This window comes from Cariama cristata, unplaced genomic scaffold (assembly GCF_000690535.1).
Source record: "Cariama cristata isolate BGI_N322 unplaced genomic scaffold, ASM69053v1 scaffold17939, whole genome shotgun sequence".
Taxonomy (NCBI): Eukaryota; Metazoa; Chordata; class Aves; order Cariamiformes; family Cariamidae; genus Cariama; species Cariama cristata.
This window is the reverse complement of record NW_009637652.1, coordinates 54,277-73,163: the sequence shown is the minus strand read 5'-3', so window position 1 is coordinate 73,163 and position 18,887 is coordinate 54,277. Positions and strand designations below refer to the sequence as shown.

At 48.3% G+C, this 18,887-nt stretch overlaps 1 protein-coding gene across 1 annotated transcript; it reads right to left on the bottom strand.

Moving 5' to 3' along the window:
• Positions 1-695: 695 nt before the first annotated feature.
• Positions 696-18,522, bottom strand: LOC104167995 (myeloperoxidase-like; the record flags this gene model as incomplete). Its single annotated transcript, XM_009708425.1, has 12 exons — positions 18,450-18,522; positions 16,777-16,870; positions 15,720-15,895; positions 14,463-14,586; positions 12,970-13,099; positions 11,635-11,841; positions 10,115-10,430; positions 7,734-7,894; positions 5,654-5,900; positions 5,084-5,254; positions 2,511-2,748; positions 696-960 (listed from the first exon to the last, which is right to left on the bottom strand). Coding segments are annotated over exons 1-12 (2,202 nt in total), but the record flags the coding sequence as incomplete, so codon positions are not given.
• Between the last annotated feature and the right edge of the window lie 365 nt (positions 18,523-18,887).

The window sequence follows — 18,887 nt, the reverse complement described above, 5'->3', positions numbered from 1 at the left end:
GAGATTGGCTCCTTCTCACAGCCTGGATATTGGCATGAGAGCATGGCAGGGCCTGACTGTCAGAGCAAAGGAAAGCTCACGTTTTGTTAGGAAAAGGCATGGCCCTAAGGCACTGAAGCAGTCTACTTCTCCCAGGGGAGAGCCGCTCTTTCCTACATCTACTTCCCAGGGATTTCAGAGAGCGTTTGGGGAGAAAAGCATTGAACCTCAAGAATTTTACAAATCCTTAAGGCAGTCAAGGGAACGACTGTAAATACAGGCAAAAACTTTCCTAGCTGAAATCAAACACCACAATTTCTTCCATAAAGTGAGAATCTCTATTCAAGTGCAGATCTGCTTTTGGCCTGACCAGGATGTGTTCACAGCCTGCTCAGAGTTGTGCAAAAACCAGACCAACCACCTAGACAGAAAGCCCAGCCTCCCCAGTCTGGGCATCACTTCCCATGCAGAAGAGCATGGGCATCAGCGGCAAAGAGCTAAACTGAAAAGTCTGTTAATCAGAAAAATCTCAGAGCAGTGCACTTAGCTTGGTCTTGCAAGGTTGATGCTGGAAAAATCTGCACGCTGGAGGAGCTACTCACCAGTAGACCTAATGAAATGGAGTATCTAAAGATGTGCTAGATATGTATCTGCCACATGTGTTCAGACCTGTGTTAGGCAGCTCTGATTTAAAGCCTGGGGTCTGGTTATCTCACATGTTTGCAGGCAGGAACTGATTGCTGTTTGAAGCTTATACCTTCCCCTGTAACTTCCTCAGTCGTCTTTGACTTCCAGGCTCTGAGGTCTAGCTTTGGGATCTGGTTGCAGCTCACAAACCCCCAAGGGTATCTGTTAGCCTGGAAGATATGTCTTGGTACTTTAGAGATGTGGGTGTTGTCACATATTATTTGTGACAAGGAGATTTTGGCCAGCGAAGAGCGCTGCTGAGGAGTGAAAACCCCTCTGTTCTCCCACCAAAACCTGCAGGAAAAAAGAAGAAGACACAACAGATTTTTGCCTTCTGGTTTCTTCACATTCAAGACTCCTGCAACGTTATTTCCTATTGACATCAATAACGTGTTTCTTTTGCCAAGAAAAAATTTAAATTTCTGTTATTAAAATCAAGAGCTTTGACTCACCAGCTGGATAATTTAACTTGCTTTTCTGCCATGGACATATAATAAAGATGCAACTGAATTCAAGCGTTGCCCTGTGTTCCCTCAAATGAGGCACAGGTACCCTCTTTCAAATAGAAAAGTCTGCACATACTGTACGCAGACTGTGGTTACATCCACATGAGTGTCATGCTGGAACCAGCCCTATAATTACTCTCTTTAAAAAAAAAAGGGGGGGTTCTTGTATCCTGCCATAAGAATAGGATTTCTAGATGTGCAGTAGTCTTTAAGCTCCCAATACCGGGTTTTGAGATCATAGTAAGTCTTTCTAGGCAGAAAGGTTTCCCAGAAACACTGGTCATGATCCCATTTTCAGGCAATATTCCTAGTAAGTACAGGGAGATCTTAAAATGGGGCACATAACTCAGTTCTGCACCTGATGCCCCTGAGCAACTTCAAGGAGGAGGAAGAGTTCAGGTTTGTTGAAAGCACAACACTGCTCAATGATTGTGGCTGGCAAACAAATCCCAACCCACCCAACTGGGGTGGAAAGGAGAAATAGTGAAAAACCATCTCTAAGCCCCCTGAGAAGTACATAAGACCCTGCGATGGTGCAAAGCTGTGTATTGCAAACTCAGCAGATGGGAAGGTGGAGAGATGTTTGAGTTTTGCAGGGCACAAAAGCCCAGAAGCAGCAGTCCCACAGAGAGGGGACAGAGACGCTGCCAGTGCCAGGGAAAAAACTTGGGTTGAGCTGGGACTTAACCAAGAGAGAATACTTAATCTCTTCTACTCCCTGCAAATCCCAAAAATGTGTTAGTCCTTCAGCCACATCCTTTGGTCTGCAGGCAAATTTTCAAAACTACCCAAAGCATCAAGAGATGCTGAGGGTCTACTGTCAGTACAAACCATTTAGGCTGATTCAACCTGACAGGTTTTTTTCTAATTGGTGAAGTCAATCCATCTAGATCCTGGTTTTGCCACCTTTAGAGCTGTACCTGTTTTTCTTGTTAAGGTATTGATATGTTTCCCTTTGGTGGAGTGAACTGCTGTTTGAACACACAGTAACACGGGCCTCCTTAAAATGGCTTATCTGAAGGGGAAAAAGAGCTCAAACATTCACGCTGGGTGTGAACCATCAGCATGGAGAAGGGCAATCCAATGTGCACAAGTAGTGATTGGCAGTGAATGGGGTGAGAGAAAACACTTGGCTGGGAAGGGACCCTAGCCTAGGATCTCAGCCATCATCTAGACAGGGAATAAGAACGTCACCAGAAAGGGAAAGAAACATTTGGAGTAGTAACGAAAAAAAAGCAACAAACAGCTGGAACAGTTTCCAAATCTGCATGAAGAAATCCACATAAACTCCAGTCTCCCTCTGTCCTTTGGGGTTTCGATACCTAGCTCCTCTCTTACCTGTCCCCATCACGAATGTTCCTGAACTGGGTGCCAATAAGACAAGCCATGAGAGGCCCAACTCTGCCTCCATTCACAAAGGGTTCTGCAAGTGCCCCAATCCAAATGTCAATATTCTTTGGTGTCCCATACAGCTGTATGAACTTCTTTGCCAGACCGCGATTCCTCAACACTTGAGCAAGTGTCTCCAGTCCAGTAGGTTGTGAGAGCCCACAGAATTGTCTCCAGGAGCTATAACCTGCAAGTAGTTGGGTATCAGAGCAGACAGATCAGTAACGTTTCCCCCTCCCAGAAATGTTTTTTTCCTCTCTTTCCCAAAGCTAAGGCACAGGTTGGGTCCCAATATGTTCAAAATATTTTTCCAATTTTTTCTGTATTTCTGTTAATGTCATCGATTTTTCCACTCCCCCAGAGCCAGTTTGTCCTGCCTGGCATTTCAATGCTGTTTGTGGAAGGGCCATGTCTTTGCAAGCGCTCTCTGCTTGTAGGAGTTGCTCCACCATCTTCCAGCGCTGTTTTACTGTTCCACTCAGTGGCACAGGCTCCAGAGCCATGGTGTGTCTGAAACAATCTCCTGAGGATGTGACCAAGGAGCAACAGGAGACCCATGCCCTGCTGAAACTGCAGCAGAGAGCCAGAGGAGTGACCCCAGGGCATTTCAAAGAGCAAAGGGGACCAATGTTCAGGCACCTGACCCTGCGTGTGCTGTGACTGCTCCTAACCCTGTGCTGTGAGTGCTCAGCTGAAGGGTCTGGGCATGCCTAATGGCTGCCTCATCTTCACTGTGACCCAGGAACCCTAAGGGAGCTCAGGGAGCACACAGTCTCAGATACCTTCAGACAGAGCCACAGCAGAAAGGTCCTCACAAAACTCATTAATGTTGCCTTCTTTGAAAGTGAATCTGGGCAAGATGTTGGTGCTACCTCTTTCTGTACAACAGGGTAGTGGCCAAGTACTTCCCCACAGCTGGTCTCACGTGTGTCCCTGTCTGGCCACAGAGACAAGCCATCCCACACTGCAAAGGGAGCTCTACACAGCCCAAGTTACTTCAGGTGGGAGAGGGCCACCGGACTTTGACAGCTGGACTGATTTTTCCGTACTGCAAACAGCTGAAAATCCACTGGTGCGTAATTCTGGATCTTGGTGGACAGGGCACGTTCCCAGCAAAGGGCAACTTGCGACTCAGTGTCTTATCAAATGACTGCTTAAGTAGAGGAAAAGTCTATGGAGCACTAACGTGTCCTCCTACCTGCCAACTCACTGAACTGTTAGGTGCAGAGGTGAGATGATGCTGCAGCATACATCTCTGCCGACAGTACGATGCCTAAACGCTGGGGAGAATTCAGAGAAAAAGATACAGTGTTTGGTGCCCGGATGACACCACAATCCAACAATTCAAGGAGACTGAGAATTTGCTTTATCAGAAAAAGAATGAGGAAGCTTTTTTGATCTTGCTATACTGTCATCACCTTCATAGGTTGTCTAACATCAAGGAGTACAGTAGCACTCGGGGGTGGGCTGAGACCCAAAGGCTGGGAGCTAAACACAAATTCACACTAGAAATACATGCCAGTTCTACTGCAGCAGCTCAGCAGTCAAAGCTATAAATTCAGGATTTGTGGTTCAGATCAGGTTCTGCACCAGAGTGCTCCTAGATAAAGCATGGAAAAATCGCAACCTTCTGTTACAGCAAAGGCAGAGCAATCCTGTGACTTCACCGTGCACCCAGATGTATTACAAAGCCTCTGTCTGGGCTTAAAACCTATGAATCCAGCACACTTTTCATCACAGTTTCAGAGCAAGTGCTATTGCATCTCCCAGGACGTTACTCACACAGCAGCTCCGGGCACGTACATCAGCCTAATAACGCTGTTAGGCAACGACACACCCATGAGCCCGTTGTAAAGTCTTATCAACAATCTATTTCTCAGGACCATATTGCAATGCCATTACACTGTTTTTGCATCGAGTCCTGAGAGTGATTCTGACATGTTTTTTTTTTGTAAAGTCTTATCAACAATCTATTTCTCAGGACCATATTGCAATGCCATTACACTGTTTTTGCATCTTGCAGAGTCCTGAGAGTGATTCTGACATGGTTTTTTTTCTGGGACACGGTCTTTATAGAGAAATTATGATGAGCTTTTCCTCTCATTTTGCAATCTGCTCTTCCAATCGTGTGTGGCTGGGCTGGACCACTGCAGATGCTTGAAGAGATGCCACAGGGGACTTCTGGCCCTAATTCCACTCCTGTAAACTTGTTACTGAGCAAAGTAGTTCAATTTTGCTGATTTGAACAACAATACAAATGAGTCAGTTACTGAACACTTGACTCCGCACTGTGCAATGCCCCATGTTCTTCTGGCCGTGTGCCTCCACGTGTTTCCTCCAGCTCCAGCCAGGCTCTGACTTCATTGCTCAACCTCCTATCCACTTACCTATGGTTGTACAGAAATGATGAAAGATTGATTTCAGTCAAGCACAAGCTGGAGATGTTTCTCAGTGTTCAATCACAAGAGTGCCTGATTTCTACTAGGTTTTCTTTGGAAGCTTTGTTTCCGCAGCCAACTTACCTGGGAGGCCATGATCTCTGCTACGCTGCATGTTAAGTGCGGGTAAATCAAACCCAATCCTTTCTACTTGCTCAAACATCCGATCCCGGAGCTCATCCACAACCATTTGCTGCTGTGTCATCAGCTTGGCCTGATTAGCCATCAGGCTCCGGAGAAAGGGGTCAATTCCACCTGCAATGGTTACACCGAGACTTGTGAGCGGTGCAGAGAGGCAAGTGTGTGTGTAAGAGGCTCAGGAGACCTGAACAGAGCTTATATTTAATTATAAGCTTCTACGACAAGAGAATCAATTTTCCTGCACTTAAAGAATTAAAAAAGAAAATATTTTGAATAACGTTCTTAGATTCTACAGCAATTAAGCAATCAGACTGCATGTTTCATAATAAGATGGGCCGTGTTTGGCTGCAGAGAACAGCTATGTTGGGAAAAACTCTGGCTGGTAGTAAAGGTCATTTAATACATTTAATGCAAACTGCTTTTAAGTTTGGCTGAAGCAGGAGCTCATCCAGAGAGGGCAGAAAAGGCTGAATGGAATAAACTTACACTGCAGAGGTGCAAGAAAAGCTTTACCTTCTTTAATGATCCTCCAGACAGCAAAGAAGGCATTTCTGAGTTTAATTTTGGGACTTATGGGCTTGTAATTTTGATTTAAGCGGTCAACATTTGGGGGAACTGAAGCATGACCAAAACGAAAAGCCAGGGTGAAGACATTGGCTATTCGAGGATCCACAGACTCATTGTAGCCTCGGTAGGAAGGAATCAGTCTCTGGAAACTGGTTCCCAACAGAAGAGGCAGGTAGTCCCTGTAGGTTATAATCTAAGGGGAAACAAACAAAGTGTGAATCATTAATTGCTTCCCTATCAATTTCTTTGAAAGCAAAGTTATTCTTCATATCTCAGACTACAGGAGCTGTCACACTGGACTTCTTTGATGGGATTTATGTAGGAGATTTTGCTAGCACAGCTGTGGAGCAGAGAGACTTCTCAGGGTCAACCTTTCTTTCACCTCATCAGACCTTCACCCAACTGCTCTGGCAGTCCGGTGAGGATCCTTTCTGGCACTGCTGAGTGGCATTTTTGTTTCTTCAGCTCCATGGTCTTGGTTCAAAGCCTCTTCTGCACCTGGCCATTGTCCCATGGCACAGGTGGTGCAGCTCCAGGCACAGACACAGGCACCGCAGGCCACTGCCTGGGCTCCTGGTGTCTCCAGCCATGCATGGTGAGATCTCTACACTCTCTAACAGCAGTGAGGTTTGCATGAACATGCAGTGATTTGCATGAAAATATAAAGTGGACATAACTGCTCCAGGTCCATCAGGAAGCACAGACACTGCTTGTGCGTGACCCACGCTCATTCTCTGCCTGCGCGCTGGGATCCTCTGCCTGTTGGTGCTGAGGATTTGGCACTAAGGTGTCCCCAGAAATGCTCCTCCTTGCCTCAACAGCTTGGCAGAGCAGAGCAAGATGAAAGTCTGCCAAATGCTCCCAAATATTCCCTCCTTGACCTATAGGTAGAGGCCATTCCCATCAGCCAGCTAGAACTGCATCTCCTCCTCCCTCCAACCCTACATGCTTCAGATGACAAAGCAAAAGTCAAGTGTTGGCACAGATGTTATCACCACCCATGGGCAGCTGTGTTAGTCCTCCCACAGAAGAGATTTCTAATCCTTGTCTCATGTCTCTTTGGGATATTGAGTAGGGGGCACAATATCACTTAAAAAATCAAAATCCGTGTCAGTAAATGAAAATGTCTCAATTGTCTGAAAATTACAAGAAGATGAAACCCTTGATCTAAACATGATGATGGAGACAATGCTTTTAGTACAATTGTTTGAGTCTTTCCACATTGGCTTACCCAACATTGTTATTCAACAATACTATAATATTTAAATTAACAGTTTTAAAAACTTAAACCTTTTGATATTTCTGCTTTTTTTTGTTTGTTTGCTGAGCCAACTCAGAAAACAAGTTTCCAATTAGGTGTGACTAAGCACTGCCTCTGGAAAAGCCGTGTCTTCTCCCATAGCAGCTATCCTTTTCTGTTGGCTGTGAAACCTCATCCGGCTTTGAAGCTGGGACTGCTCCAAACTGGAGGCTGCACAAGAGACCTTGAGAGGTCCCTTCCAAGCACAGAAATATTTCTGTGACCCTAGGGTCTCATTCAGGGTGAAGTTTGTGGTGCAGCACAGTCCCACAGGGCTCTTTGCCCTGAAGCACTAAGGACAGAGGAATGCCACGGGTGGTTGCACCCACCAGCATGTGGGACTTTTGAAAGGAGGAGACTCACAACCCAGAGGAATTTTAATCCAAATCTCCAGTACCATTTTTATCCATGAAAAACTTTTCCTCTGACTTTTCTGTCCCCATGTTTCTCAAACAAAATGTGCAGTTAAAAACTTATCAAGGAATTTGGAAATTTAACAGTGGAGGGATGTCAAAGATTCAGGGTGACCCCTCTGTGCTTGTTATTTCAGGTATCTCTGTGTGATTTTGATTTGGACAAAAGTGGCTGGTGGAAAGAATTTGGTCATTTGCACCCCAAAATACTGCACCCTTTGGACACCCCACACTGACAAAGCCCATCACATTAATTCTGTGAGGCTGCAAGACAAAGCAGCAGAGCCAGGACATACGACATGGTGGCTGGTACCTGGATCATGGCACCCAGGATCTTTCGTGCCTCCTGGTAGAGCTTCTCTCCATTCCAGTGGGGATTTAGTCTCTTCAGCCCTCTAGCCAGGCGGTTGTGCTCCCGCAAAAAGAGCGTGTGCATGCACACCAGCTCCAGCATCTCATTTGCTCGCACATCACCTAGGAGTATCACAAGTGAGCAGACTCGTATGGCCAGTGACCTGTGTGTGCTTGGCTGCTTCCCACTGGAAGAAGGTGAATGTCACATTGGGAAGCATGCACAGAGAAATTTTTAGATGTCTCGGTATCTGCGTTGTGAAGAAGATGGGCAAGAAACACACAGGAGGAGAAGGAAAGCAGGGTCCCTCAAACCATCTGCAACTGTGGCCAAAGCAAGATGACAGTCACAATCAAGCTCTCTAGTGAGCAAAAGTAAAAGCAAAATGAGTCACAACTTGAAGGAATAAATTACAAATGGCATCACAATGAAATATTAAATCCTTCTTCAAACACCTAGGGCAGACAACCCAAGAGCAAGCAGGTGGTGAGAGTATTAAGAGGCACGAAGAGAAAAGTAAATATGTCGTATTAGTCCCCTAGTCCCATAGTAAATAGAGGGATTTACTCTTGCATTCAGCACAGAGCCCTTTTCATTCACTGTCAAAGGCTGTCTGTAAGAGACTGCAGAAGAAGAAACAGAAGAAGCACTGTGAAGTTTCCCCAAGCAGAATACATCCACCCAGGGCTTCCAACAGAGCTCCAGTAGGAAATTGCTGAACCCTGTTAGGCAACTGCACACATAAAATTTCCCCAGTTCTCAGGGACTGGAAGAGTCACAAATAAGACACTGAATTTTCAAAGGAGCTTCTGTGCCAGCCTGAACTGTTCACTGTAAATTCATTGATGGTTATGTATCCAGCTATGGAACAGTAACTGCTCCAGCAGCCCCCAGCTGCAGGGTCCTGGCGGCTGGGAGCCCACCCTGGGAAGCATCCGATATTCCTGCCCGTTCTACTCCTCACTGAGCATCTGCCTTTGGCCACAGGTCCTGCGTGGTTCTCACCAAGGAGACACCTGCACAGAACTGAGGAAGCAGCTGAAGATGTGGAACAATGGATGGGACAGATGGAGAGGTGTGAGAGGCTGAAGGAAACAGAAAACATCAAGATCTTAAAAGGAGGGCACTGGAGGGTGACACCAAGCAGAGCTCTCTCACCGGTCCCACCTCCAGGTCCTGATGGTATCCAAGGACCATGGGGATGTTGTCCAGAGGAGCTTGGGCCAGATATGTAGGGGACCAAAGGAACAGAAATCAGCTCCACAGCTGATGAGATCTGTTGTGCCCTCAAGCTTTCTCCGGCAGTGCCATGAGCAGCCCAGTGTGGCCAGAGCCAGCTGGAGTTAGCCAGGAGGTCTTGCTCGCCGAAAGAAAAGGACCAGGGAGTGAGACACTAATTCACAAGGTGTATCAGAAATATCCCTCTCTGGGGTCCCGCAGGCTTGTGGGACCATCCTGGTCCTCACCAGCAGGGTCCAGGGAGAAGGGAGCAACGCTCCAGGCTCCAGGAGGTCAGTTCTTTTGTCTCTGTGTGTGGGGGACAGGAGAAGACAGCAAACGGCAGCAGATGGGAAGGTTGTGGTGGCTGTGCAGTGTTTTGCCTGGAGAGGAGGCATGGCTTTGGGAGGCTGTGCTCAAGACAAAAGGAGTTATTTTGAGTTGAAGAAGTGGTCAAGATGATACCAAAAGCATGACAAAGGATAAATGGAGCAGGAGGTTGTCTTGATGGACTGCAGGCCTGTGCGGAAGTCCTGGCTGGTGTGCTGTCAGTGCATCCCCAGCCTTCTCAGTAGTGGGGACACATCTTAAAAGGTCACCTTGATCTGTGGCTAGTCTCATTCTCAGTCCATCTGGGATCTAAGCTCCTCTCACAGTGCAGCAGACACACTGATGTACAGCAGCACAGGCAAATGTTTCATGGAGGTGACCCAGCCCAGCACCAACACACCTGTACCCATCCTGATGGAAGAGAGACAGCCACCAAATGACAAGTATGGACAAGCCATTGCCTTTAGACCAGTCTGCCATTGCTAAGTTTGCTCAGCTCCATCATGGCACTGGTTCCCAGGTCCCCTCCAGCAGCCCCATGTGCTCTCTGGACCCTACACCAGAGCTGCTGAGCACAGATGGGACAGCTTCACTTCAGGCATATAGTCACAAAGACTTGGAGATGGTGAAGACCTTTCTCCTACCTAGCACAGCCTGTCTCAGTCTTTCATGATGTTTTGCTAAGGTCCATTTTCCACTTAAATAAGAAACACAAACAATTAAAGAAATGAACTGGAGCTGGTGGAATTGTTCGCTCTGGGTTTCAGGGTTAGGGGTGCCAGCACTCAACTTACCTGCAAGAAAGCAAGGGATTTTAGCTCCCCTACTGACTATAAGACAGGGGTCCTTCTGCCTACTGTTAAAGGGCATATACTCCTTCCCTCTATCAGTGAAATTCCGGTTAACGGCCAGCAAACCCAGCCGGCTGGTCCCATCCCTCAGTTTGTTGGCCAAAGGCACTTCACTGCCGTATACCATGCTGCCATCAAGAAAGGAGGTGAGTGCGTTGATCTGATCACGAATTGCTCTGCCGCTGGTACAAGCAGGAGCTGAGCGGAAGAAGGGAAGGCAATCTTTTGTGTTTTTAATTCGTGGGTCATTCGGTGGGATCTGCAGAAAGATAAAAGAATCATAGCATCATAGAATCATAGAATCATTACGGTTGGAAGAGACCTCAAAGATCATCAAGTCCAACTGCACACCCAATGCCACCATGCCCGCTAAACCCACTGAACCATGTCTCGAAGCACCACATCTAAACATTTTTTGAACGCCTCCAGGGATGGTGACTCCACCACCTCCCTGGGGAGCCTGGTCAATAATTCATTACCAGTTCAGGGGTGCAGAAACTGCGGTGTGATCCTACAAACATCAGAAAAGCCAGGCAGGAGTCATTTCAAAGCCATGTTAGATAGTGTGGAGATCAGTCATAAATCTCAGATATGAAGGGTCAGATTGACAGCAGAGATGCTGTTTGAGGAGGCCAAGACCCAAATATGCATGAAAGCCTGAAAGCCTGGAGATGCCTATATTTCCATGAAGTCCTATGGATACCTAAACTTTATCCCCTGAATATATACATATTGGATTGAATCTTTAAAGCTCAGGTGTTCCTATCTCACGTTGGAGTCTAGTGTCCGTATCTACACTGTGGACAGTTGTCATCCAGAACTCATGACCCTGCCTGCATTCTCAAATGCATGTTAGGCAAATACTCAGTGATGCTCCATCCCTTCACAGTTTTCCTTCAAAGGCAAGACAGGTACATGGGAGAACCAGAGCTGCAGTACATTTTCAAAGGCAGGGGAGCAGGGCTGCAGGGTGGACATGTACCTCATTAAGCATTTACTGGAGTGGAGACTGCAATGCGACTATCATGCTAATGCCTTAGCCACTACTGAAAGATGCTCATCACTTCCTTGCCCCATGCACTACGTTACTGAGCATTTAACCATGAAATGGGCATGGATTTTTCTGTGATGCTGACGCCCATCAGCTCCTGTCTTTCGCACATTTACTATCATCCAGGTATCACCCATGCTGCCTTTGCACCACACCTCCAAACAAAGCCGTATCATTGAGGGAGATGGGTAAATGGTTGGAAACGGGGGAAAGACAGGCTGTGAGTGTGCCTGACACCTGGGGACAGTCCCTGGGACCAGCACTGCCACCTTACAGAGAGCGGTCTGACCCCCTTGGTCTGCTCTGGGAGGATGTCCCTCTGTGGCCAAGGACCAGGAGAACCACCAACATCTCCTGGCTGGAAGGTAGATACCCTCTCGCCTCTTCCCTGCAAGAAGGCGGCTGGCTGTACCTTGATGGGAAAGCAAGGAGACTGCTTGGCACAGCTGGTGGCACAGTCCACCTTGCCACTGAAGGTGACTCTGGCTGGGGTGTCCGGACTGAAATCCAGGTCGTGGTCAATAAACTGGCCCCACTGCATGAACATGAGTGATCTGTGCTGGTCCAACTTGAGCTGCCCGGGGGGGAAACGGACAATCTCATTTGACACTTTTCGAACCTGCAGGGAACGAAGGCAGAACAAGTGCATTAGGAAATGACGTGTATGAAGGGGTGCATCAGTTCATAGGGTCATCAGCAAAAATTCACAAGGCATTCCTTGTACGTCACAGAAAAAAACCCAAATCTCTGTCTGAGTTGTAGGGCATTACTGAGTGCCCCCTTTGCTGAGCATTGCATTGTTCTGGCTCTAGCCAGGTTTCTCTAGGCCAAGAGTATCCCTTGATGGACCTATGGAAGCAGCTAAGCAAGAGCCATACTGAATAGCCTGGGAAAGGGAGACAAAAGATTTTAAAAGACCACTTTGAAATAGAAGTGTGGAAAAAAATACTCTTTGGGAATTTCTGAGTTATCTCAGTAAAGTCTTTCTAGCAGGACACTCTCCCGAAGCCCTCTTCCCTTCTCATCCCTTCCCCATCCACCACAATTCCCCCACCAGTTCTTCCTTCATGTATTACCACAGAAAAAGTGGTCAAAACTCTGCTCAAGCCCTGACACTGTGCTGCAGAGCAGAGTTAGGAAGTACAATGAAAGCATGAGCACAAGGCACGCGGCCCAGAAAATCACAGAGCTCCTCATTTGTGCTGTTGTTGCACTACACCCAAGTGACCAGAAACCACATCACAGTGTCCCTGCTCTCATCCAGGTGCCACGAGAGCCCCCCCACACACACAGATTACCCCACATGGAGATCCATCCACAGAATTTCTAGCTGGACATTTTTTATTCTAGGGATTCACTTGTTCATTTTATCCTCTGGCATATTGCTTTTCAGGAGATGACAAGCTTCCACAAACCAAATCAAAAAAGGTGAATAAATTACTTTGGCTTAAATGCACTTAATTTGAAAGAACAGATTTTGTAATTCTTCCTTTATCCCGTGCTTCTGCAGTAATCGGATTAATTTTCCTTTGCTTTTCCTGAAAGCATGGGAGTTAGAAAGCATTTCTGTTAGATCACCCTGGAGATTCTGATATGATCAACCTGAAGTTGGTGAATTTAGCTTCCTCCTCCTCATCACCACCGTGCCAGCTGGTGGACATGCGCTTTGACAGCTGTGGTCTATCCAAGGACTGGCAATCCCTAAGCCCCGAGACTGCATTTTCCAGATGACTGTCACAAACATTACCAATGGAAAGGGGAATCCAGAGAAACGCTTTCCTTCTGTCCACCCATGGGGGACTGACACGCCATCCTCATATTCTGCTGGCAACCATCTGACGAGGGCTCTGTTTGAAGCTCCCAGTGATGGGTTTCTCCTGTCAGAGTGAATGGAAGAACAGCAAACTCTTAGTGTCATTAGGATCATGGCAGGGCCAAGAGCTCATGGATGTGGAGTAAGCCAGGAATCTTGGAATGCAACTACAGAGAGGTGTACAACAGTCGGGGAGCTGCTGTAGCCCTGTGGGTTTGGTGTTATCAATAAGTCTCAGGTGTGATAATAATAACAACAATAATAATACACACCAAGCCTCAACTTCCCCAGGCAAGAACTCAGGCTGCTGGTGACTCCTTGCGTCATCCAGCCTGAAGAAGGGCCCTCGACCTCAGACCATGGGAGGAAAACAAAGGCGAAAGCTTAACGTCAGAGAAAAGGAGCAGAGACTTACACCCATTCATTTAATGGCGTTACCAGTGATCTTAATAGAAATGGGGTGATTTGGATTGTGAGTAAGTGGTTATCATAGTTTGATTAGACTGTTAAAGCCTTGATTAGACTAAGAATATATTTAATTTTGGAGTGCATGTATAAGATGTGTTCTCTGGTCACCTGTCATACACTGTGGGTGTAACACTGCCTAGGGCCAAGCAATGGAGGGACACAGAGCACAGGGCACAGCTGATCCCACCTTCTCCAGGGCTTCAGGTGTGATGGAGCTGTCCTTATCCCAGAGCCCGGATCCCTCTCCTGAATGAAGACATTGCTGTCGGAAAATGGAAGGAGGCAGGTAGCTCTCTCCCTACTTCTTATACAGATACCTGAAGTCTAAAGCATTCCCTAGGCAGGCAGAGCTGGCTGAACTCCTTCCTCTGCCTGAGGGGCTCCCAGGAGACGCTCTGCCTAGCAGGTTCTTAGTAACAGGGGAGAAATGGGGAATGCTCCTATACAGCCCCTTTTAAAACACTCCACTGTTTAGCACAGCTTCCCTTGGCTGTCACATTACAGTCATGCCCCTCCCTTTGTCCAACCACAGGATGTGCGGAAGGTGCTCTCTCCCATGTGCCCAGATTTCCTCCTACACACAACGTGGGGCAGGGAGATGGCCAGATCATGCCCCAGTATGGGTTTGGGCCAGGAAGTCCTTTGAGATCCTGCAAAGGGGCAGAGCCAGACAAAGCCCAGGAGAAAGAAGAAAGATGCAACCTGATGACGGAGACCCTGGGCTCGAGACCCAGTCCTCAACACAGAGCTATTCACGTTTTGGCCAAAGAGCTAGTTCGTGTACAAAACCAAGAAACCTCGAAGCAAGGCTGTAATTAGAAGCTCCACACATCTAGGAAACAACACTGTGGGGTGTAAAACCCTAAAGAAGGTGTCCTACGTGGATCATCCTTGGGGACGTGGGCCTAGTTCTACTGATGGTGGACCCATCCATCCTCCTGTTGACACAGTCCCCTCACCTGTTGTTGCACTCCCCAGTGATCGTTCGGTAGCGGAGAGAAGCGTCACAATTTATATTCTTTTCCTGCTGGTCACATCCACTTGCCTTGAAAATCATCCCCAGCTGAGCTGGTGTCAGCAAGTCTGCCAGGTAACAACAGAGAATAAACATGCAGGAACATACTGGCCCTGCTGGGTCTGCAGTGCTTCCCAGCCTCAGGAAAAAGTTTTCCTTCTTGTAGCCTTGAAATGGTTTCTTATCACAGCATCATCCAGAAGAGCACAAGAGGCTGTCATTTAAGGTCTTCCTGCTCAAAGATGTGCTGAGGATGCTCTCTAGAGCAGCAGATTGCTTTTTCTGGTTTGGAAAGCATTCAACTCAACAAAGTTGTGGTCAAATCTGACTTACAATTACATGTTAGGCCTGTGCAGCAGCAGAATGATTTTCTAGCATTAGCAATTCATTTTCCTTCCCCTCCCCTCCCTTTTTGTCTCCACCATAAATTGCTAACAGCTACAGTCATCTTAGTGGTATGTTACAAGTGTTTTTCCCCTGTGAAGCAGCCACCCGTGTGTATCACCACAGTTCAGAGCCGCCAGGAGAAGAAACCATCAGGAGCCGGCTTTGCATTTCCACCCTGCAGATCTCCCCATGCATGGGAGATAAATGGCTGAGTTCAACCAGCAGAGCCCTCTTGGCTAGTACAGCTAGCACATCACGTCCTGAGTCCTTTGGAGGTTTCCTCGTCACGACTGCCACCACCAGTTTGGGTCACAGCATGGTTTAAGAAGCCACTGCTGCCTCCTGGGCAGGCAGATGAGAGATGGCAGCCAGGTGGTCTCTGGCGTGGTGCTGGAGCATCACTCTTGGATGGAGAGGCTGGAGGCCTTGCCTCCCTCTTCCCGCTCACCTCGTGCTGGAGTGATGCTGGAGCACCCCAGGATGTGTATGTTGGCCTGCCAGTGCTTTGCTGTAATGCTGGGGATCCCCATGAGTTCATCTTCATGTGGCAGGAGCCCTCTGTGTGCCTCCCTGAACTGTTTCTCTTACTGCCCCGAATTCGTCTTCTGCTTTCAGCAAACTGGTCTTGCTGGGAGGCCAGGACTGCCACCTCATGGAGGACATTGCTTCTTCAAGACACATGCTGAGATGGGGATCTGAGTTGTGGCCCATCGTAACTCCCTTTCCTTCCCTCCTCCCAAGCCCCACAAAGCCCCAGTGACCAAGCCCCACATCTTCCTCCTCTGCCTTCCTCCCAGCAAAGTCAGATCTCTACCTGTGACATTGAAGTCCACTCTCACAGCCCATCGCAGCTTCTCTTTCAGGAGCGTCAGGGTGGTTTCCATGTAATCTGCAGCCCGAACAGCAGCGCGAGTCCCCGCCACCGGCTGTTTGAAATATCCCAGAAGCTCTGTTGGGGTCAAGGCATCGTCCTGCAGGTGCTTCTTTATGCTGCAAGGGAGAATAAAACAAAATCTGCAGGACTGAAATGGGGCAAAGCCAAGAGTCCTTCAGGTTAAACACCTGAGCACTGGGCACCCCAGCTCTCCTGGTGTGTTACTAGTCTGAATCTCAAAGGCAGAGTCACCCACCTCCCTGTACGGTAACTGGAAGAGACCAGAGCTGCTCCTGCCACTCTCAGCAGAGGAGCAGAGTTACAGGAAGGAAATCTCTTAAATTGCCCACCTCCACCGCCCAGAAGACAAATCTTAGGTCTTTACATCCTTGAGGCAACCAAATCTCACTCAAGTCTTATCCAGCTCATCAATGTCTTCAGGTGCCAGTCTCCATTCAGAGGTCCCAAACGTCTCCAAGTCACCCTGTCTTAATGCTGCTGGAGCCTCCTCTCAGATGGAGGGGTCCCTCTAAGGCAGCCAGGGGTTTCGGAGGATGGCTACTGAAGGAGGATATGTATGGGCTGGTAGGAAGCTGTATATTCCCAAACCATGGTGGTAAAGCTGGGCTCTCCTGTCAGATCCCACAAAATGTCCTCACCGCAGCCTACAGCAGGTTACTACCAGTAGAAAGCAGCAGGAGCCTGTGCTGGCTCCAGTCCTCCTTGGAGTACCTCTGAGAGATGAGACAGAGCCAAGCAATACTGAGCTGGGAGGAACGGCAAGCATGGAGGAGGACAGAGTTACAGCTCTTAGTGACCCAACAGACTGGAGATGTGGGTGAAGGCAGGCAAAATACTGCATTACAGTCTACTGTGCTCCCAAAGGACCTCGCACCCTTGTCTGCTCTGCCGGAGCGAGGAGGAAAAACCGGTGATGTCGCAGCGCAGGCAGGGCACGCAGTGTATGCCAGCAGCCGAGCCCAGCCCCAGCTCTCACCGGTCGCGTGTGAGCTTGTAGGCTGCATCCACCAGCTGCTTGGCCTCATCCACGCTGCTCCTGAGGGACACGTCCGACAGCTCCTCTGGCAGATCTCGGTAAGGGAAAGGAAAGAGCAGAGGTGAGAGGGCTGTCTCCCACCTGGGAGCATCCCTGTGCTGCAGTGAAGTTCTCTTCGTGCCTCCAGCACCCAGGGATATCGGCAGAGCGGTGCTGAAAGCAATTGCTGCTGCTTGCTCTCTAGAGAGTTATCTGTATGTATCTATATTCCTCAGCGGAGTCTGAGAGAGTCACTCCCGGGCATGAAAAGGGTATCGCCATCAGTGGAGGCTTCAAATAGCCACTGAGAGAGATGTAGCCAACATCCCTCCTCCTGTTTCACAGGAGAGTAGTTGCTATGTCTTCAAGATATTTTGCAACCCCAATTAATGTGATTCATCTTATTTCTACACCTCCAGCCATTGCTGCCTTCAGAGAGCCTGCACAGATACTGCTGGCTGCCCTAACAAGCATTAAGAGCTCTCGTCTGCTGTTTTTTTCTCATCACTGTCTTTACTCCCCCACTTTTTATCCTAGGTTTGTTATAGCCACGTTGCCGACACACCTACGGTGATATTGCATCCTTCCCCATGGCACCACTGGCCAGAGTTCATAGATAACCCCCTACGCCTCAAGGCAGAAGGATACACGGCCTGATTTCCCCACTGCTTTCCCCAGTCCACCCCGTGACCTCTTGCCACCCTCACTGCTCCCGCTCCTGCTCGGGGCGCTCCCAACAATGAATTTGTCTCCATCACCTGCTGGCTGCGGGTCACAAAACAGGAGGGGACAGCCCTTGGGGGGCTTCTCTGAGGGAAAGCATTTTCCTACAGCTTCTAGGGAAGAAGAAAACTTCAGAAATCGGCACAAAGGGGATAAATATCTCCGAATTCTCCCCAGATTCTTTAAGATATCTTCTCTGATCAACCCAGAGTTTACGTCTTTGGCAGTCTTGGTGAGAAAAATTATTGCCCGGACCACCATTTGAGCCAAATGAAAGGTCAGACATGTGCTTTCCATAGGGATTTTACATTGTAAATGAACAGGCAGAAGTCTTTATATGTTTTGGAGCAGTGATTCAGGGCTGAGAGAGGGTCGAGTGACTGCCCCATCCCCAAACTCCACAGCCCTTGGCAGCTCCAGTTCACCAAACGCTGCAGCAGCTGAAGTGAGTTCACTTCAGAAAGAGACCATAATTCATTTCTCACTTTGGAAGCAGGAACCAGCCCCTCGTGACAAGAGGGGAGTTCAGTTTTCAGCCTGTATAAAAATTAGCATGAATGCAGTAAGGGAGCTGCCCGCTGCCAGCACTGCAGCCCCCAGGGCTGAGAGGCTGCACTCGCTGCTTTGTACAGCGTGCGGGGAAGAAGACCGTTGTACTGTGGGGATGGAGCAGTTCTGACAAATGACTTCTGCTTTAACGTGATTTTAAGAAATCAGATAGGACGTTAACCGATAAAAACGTGAAACAGCCAGGATTGCTGCCACAGTAGATGCAAACTGACTATGCTCTTTCGACACCTCTGCTGGACTTTGCTGCTTACAACAGAATAATTCAGGCTCTTCTTGACTTAACTTTATGTTTCCTGCTCAGAAAAGCCCCTGATCTGCAAAACCTGAGGAAAGGACAATACCATAGGAAGAAGACACAGATGCTGGGAGCAGGCTGAAGATCACCAGCAACCTCAGGAAGGTATCTGCCTTCATCCCTGCAAAGAAATGCAAGGAGTGAAGAAAACCAAGAATCTGTGGATCTTGCCATGTGTTGGAAAGGTCGGTGCCCACACTGCTGATGGCACATGTTAGGGGAGCTCATGAGGTGGCCCCTTCCCAACGCAACGCTCCCCAAGAGCAACTGTGCTGCCTGGGAAGTCCTTGCAGCGGCACATGGAAAGGGAGCTGCCTCCTGTCCCAGGGATCTCAGGCACTGGTGGGAACACAGTGTTCTGGGATTATGGGAGCAGCACAAAAGGCAGCACAGGGTAGGACACACTGCAAGGGCTGCAGGCAGGCAGCTTGCCAGGGACCCCGTGCAGCAACACTGAGCGTGCAAGGAGAGTTGGTGCATGGGG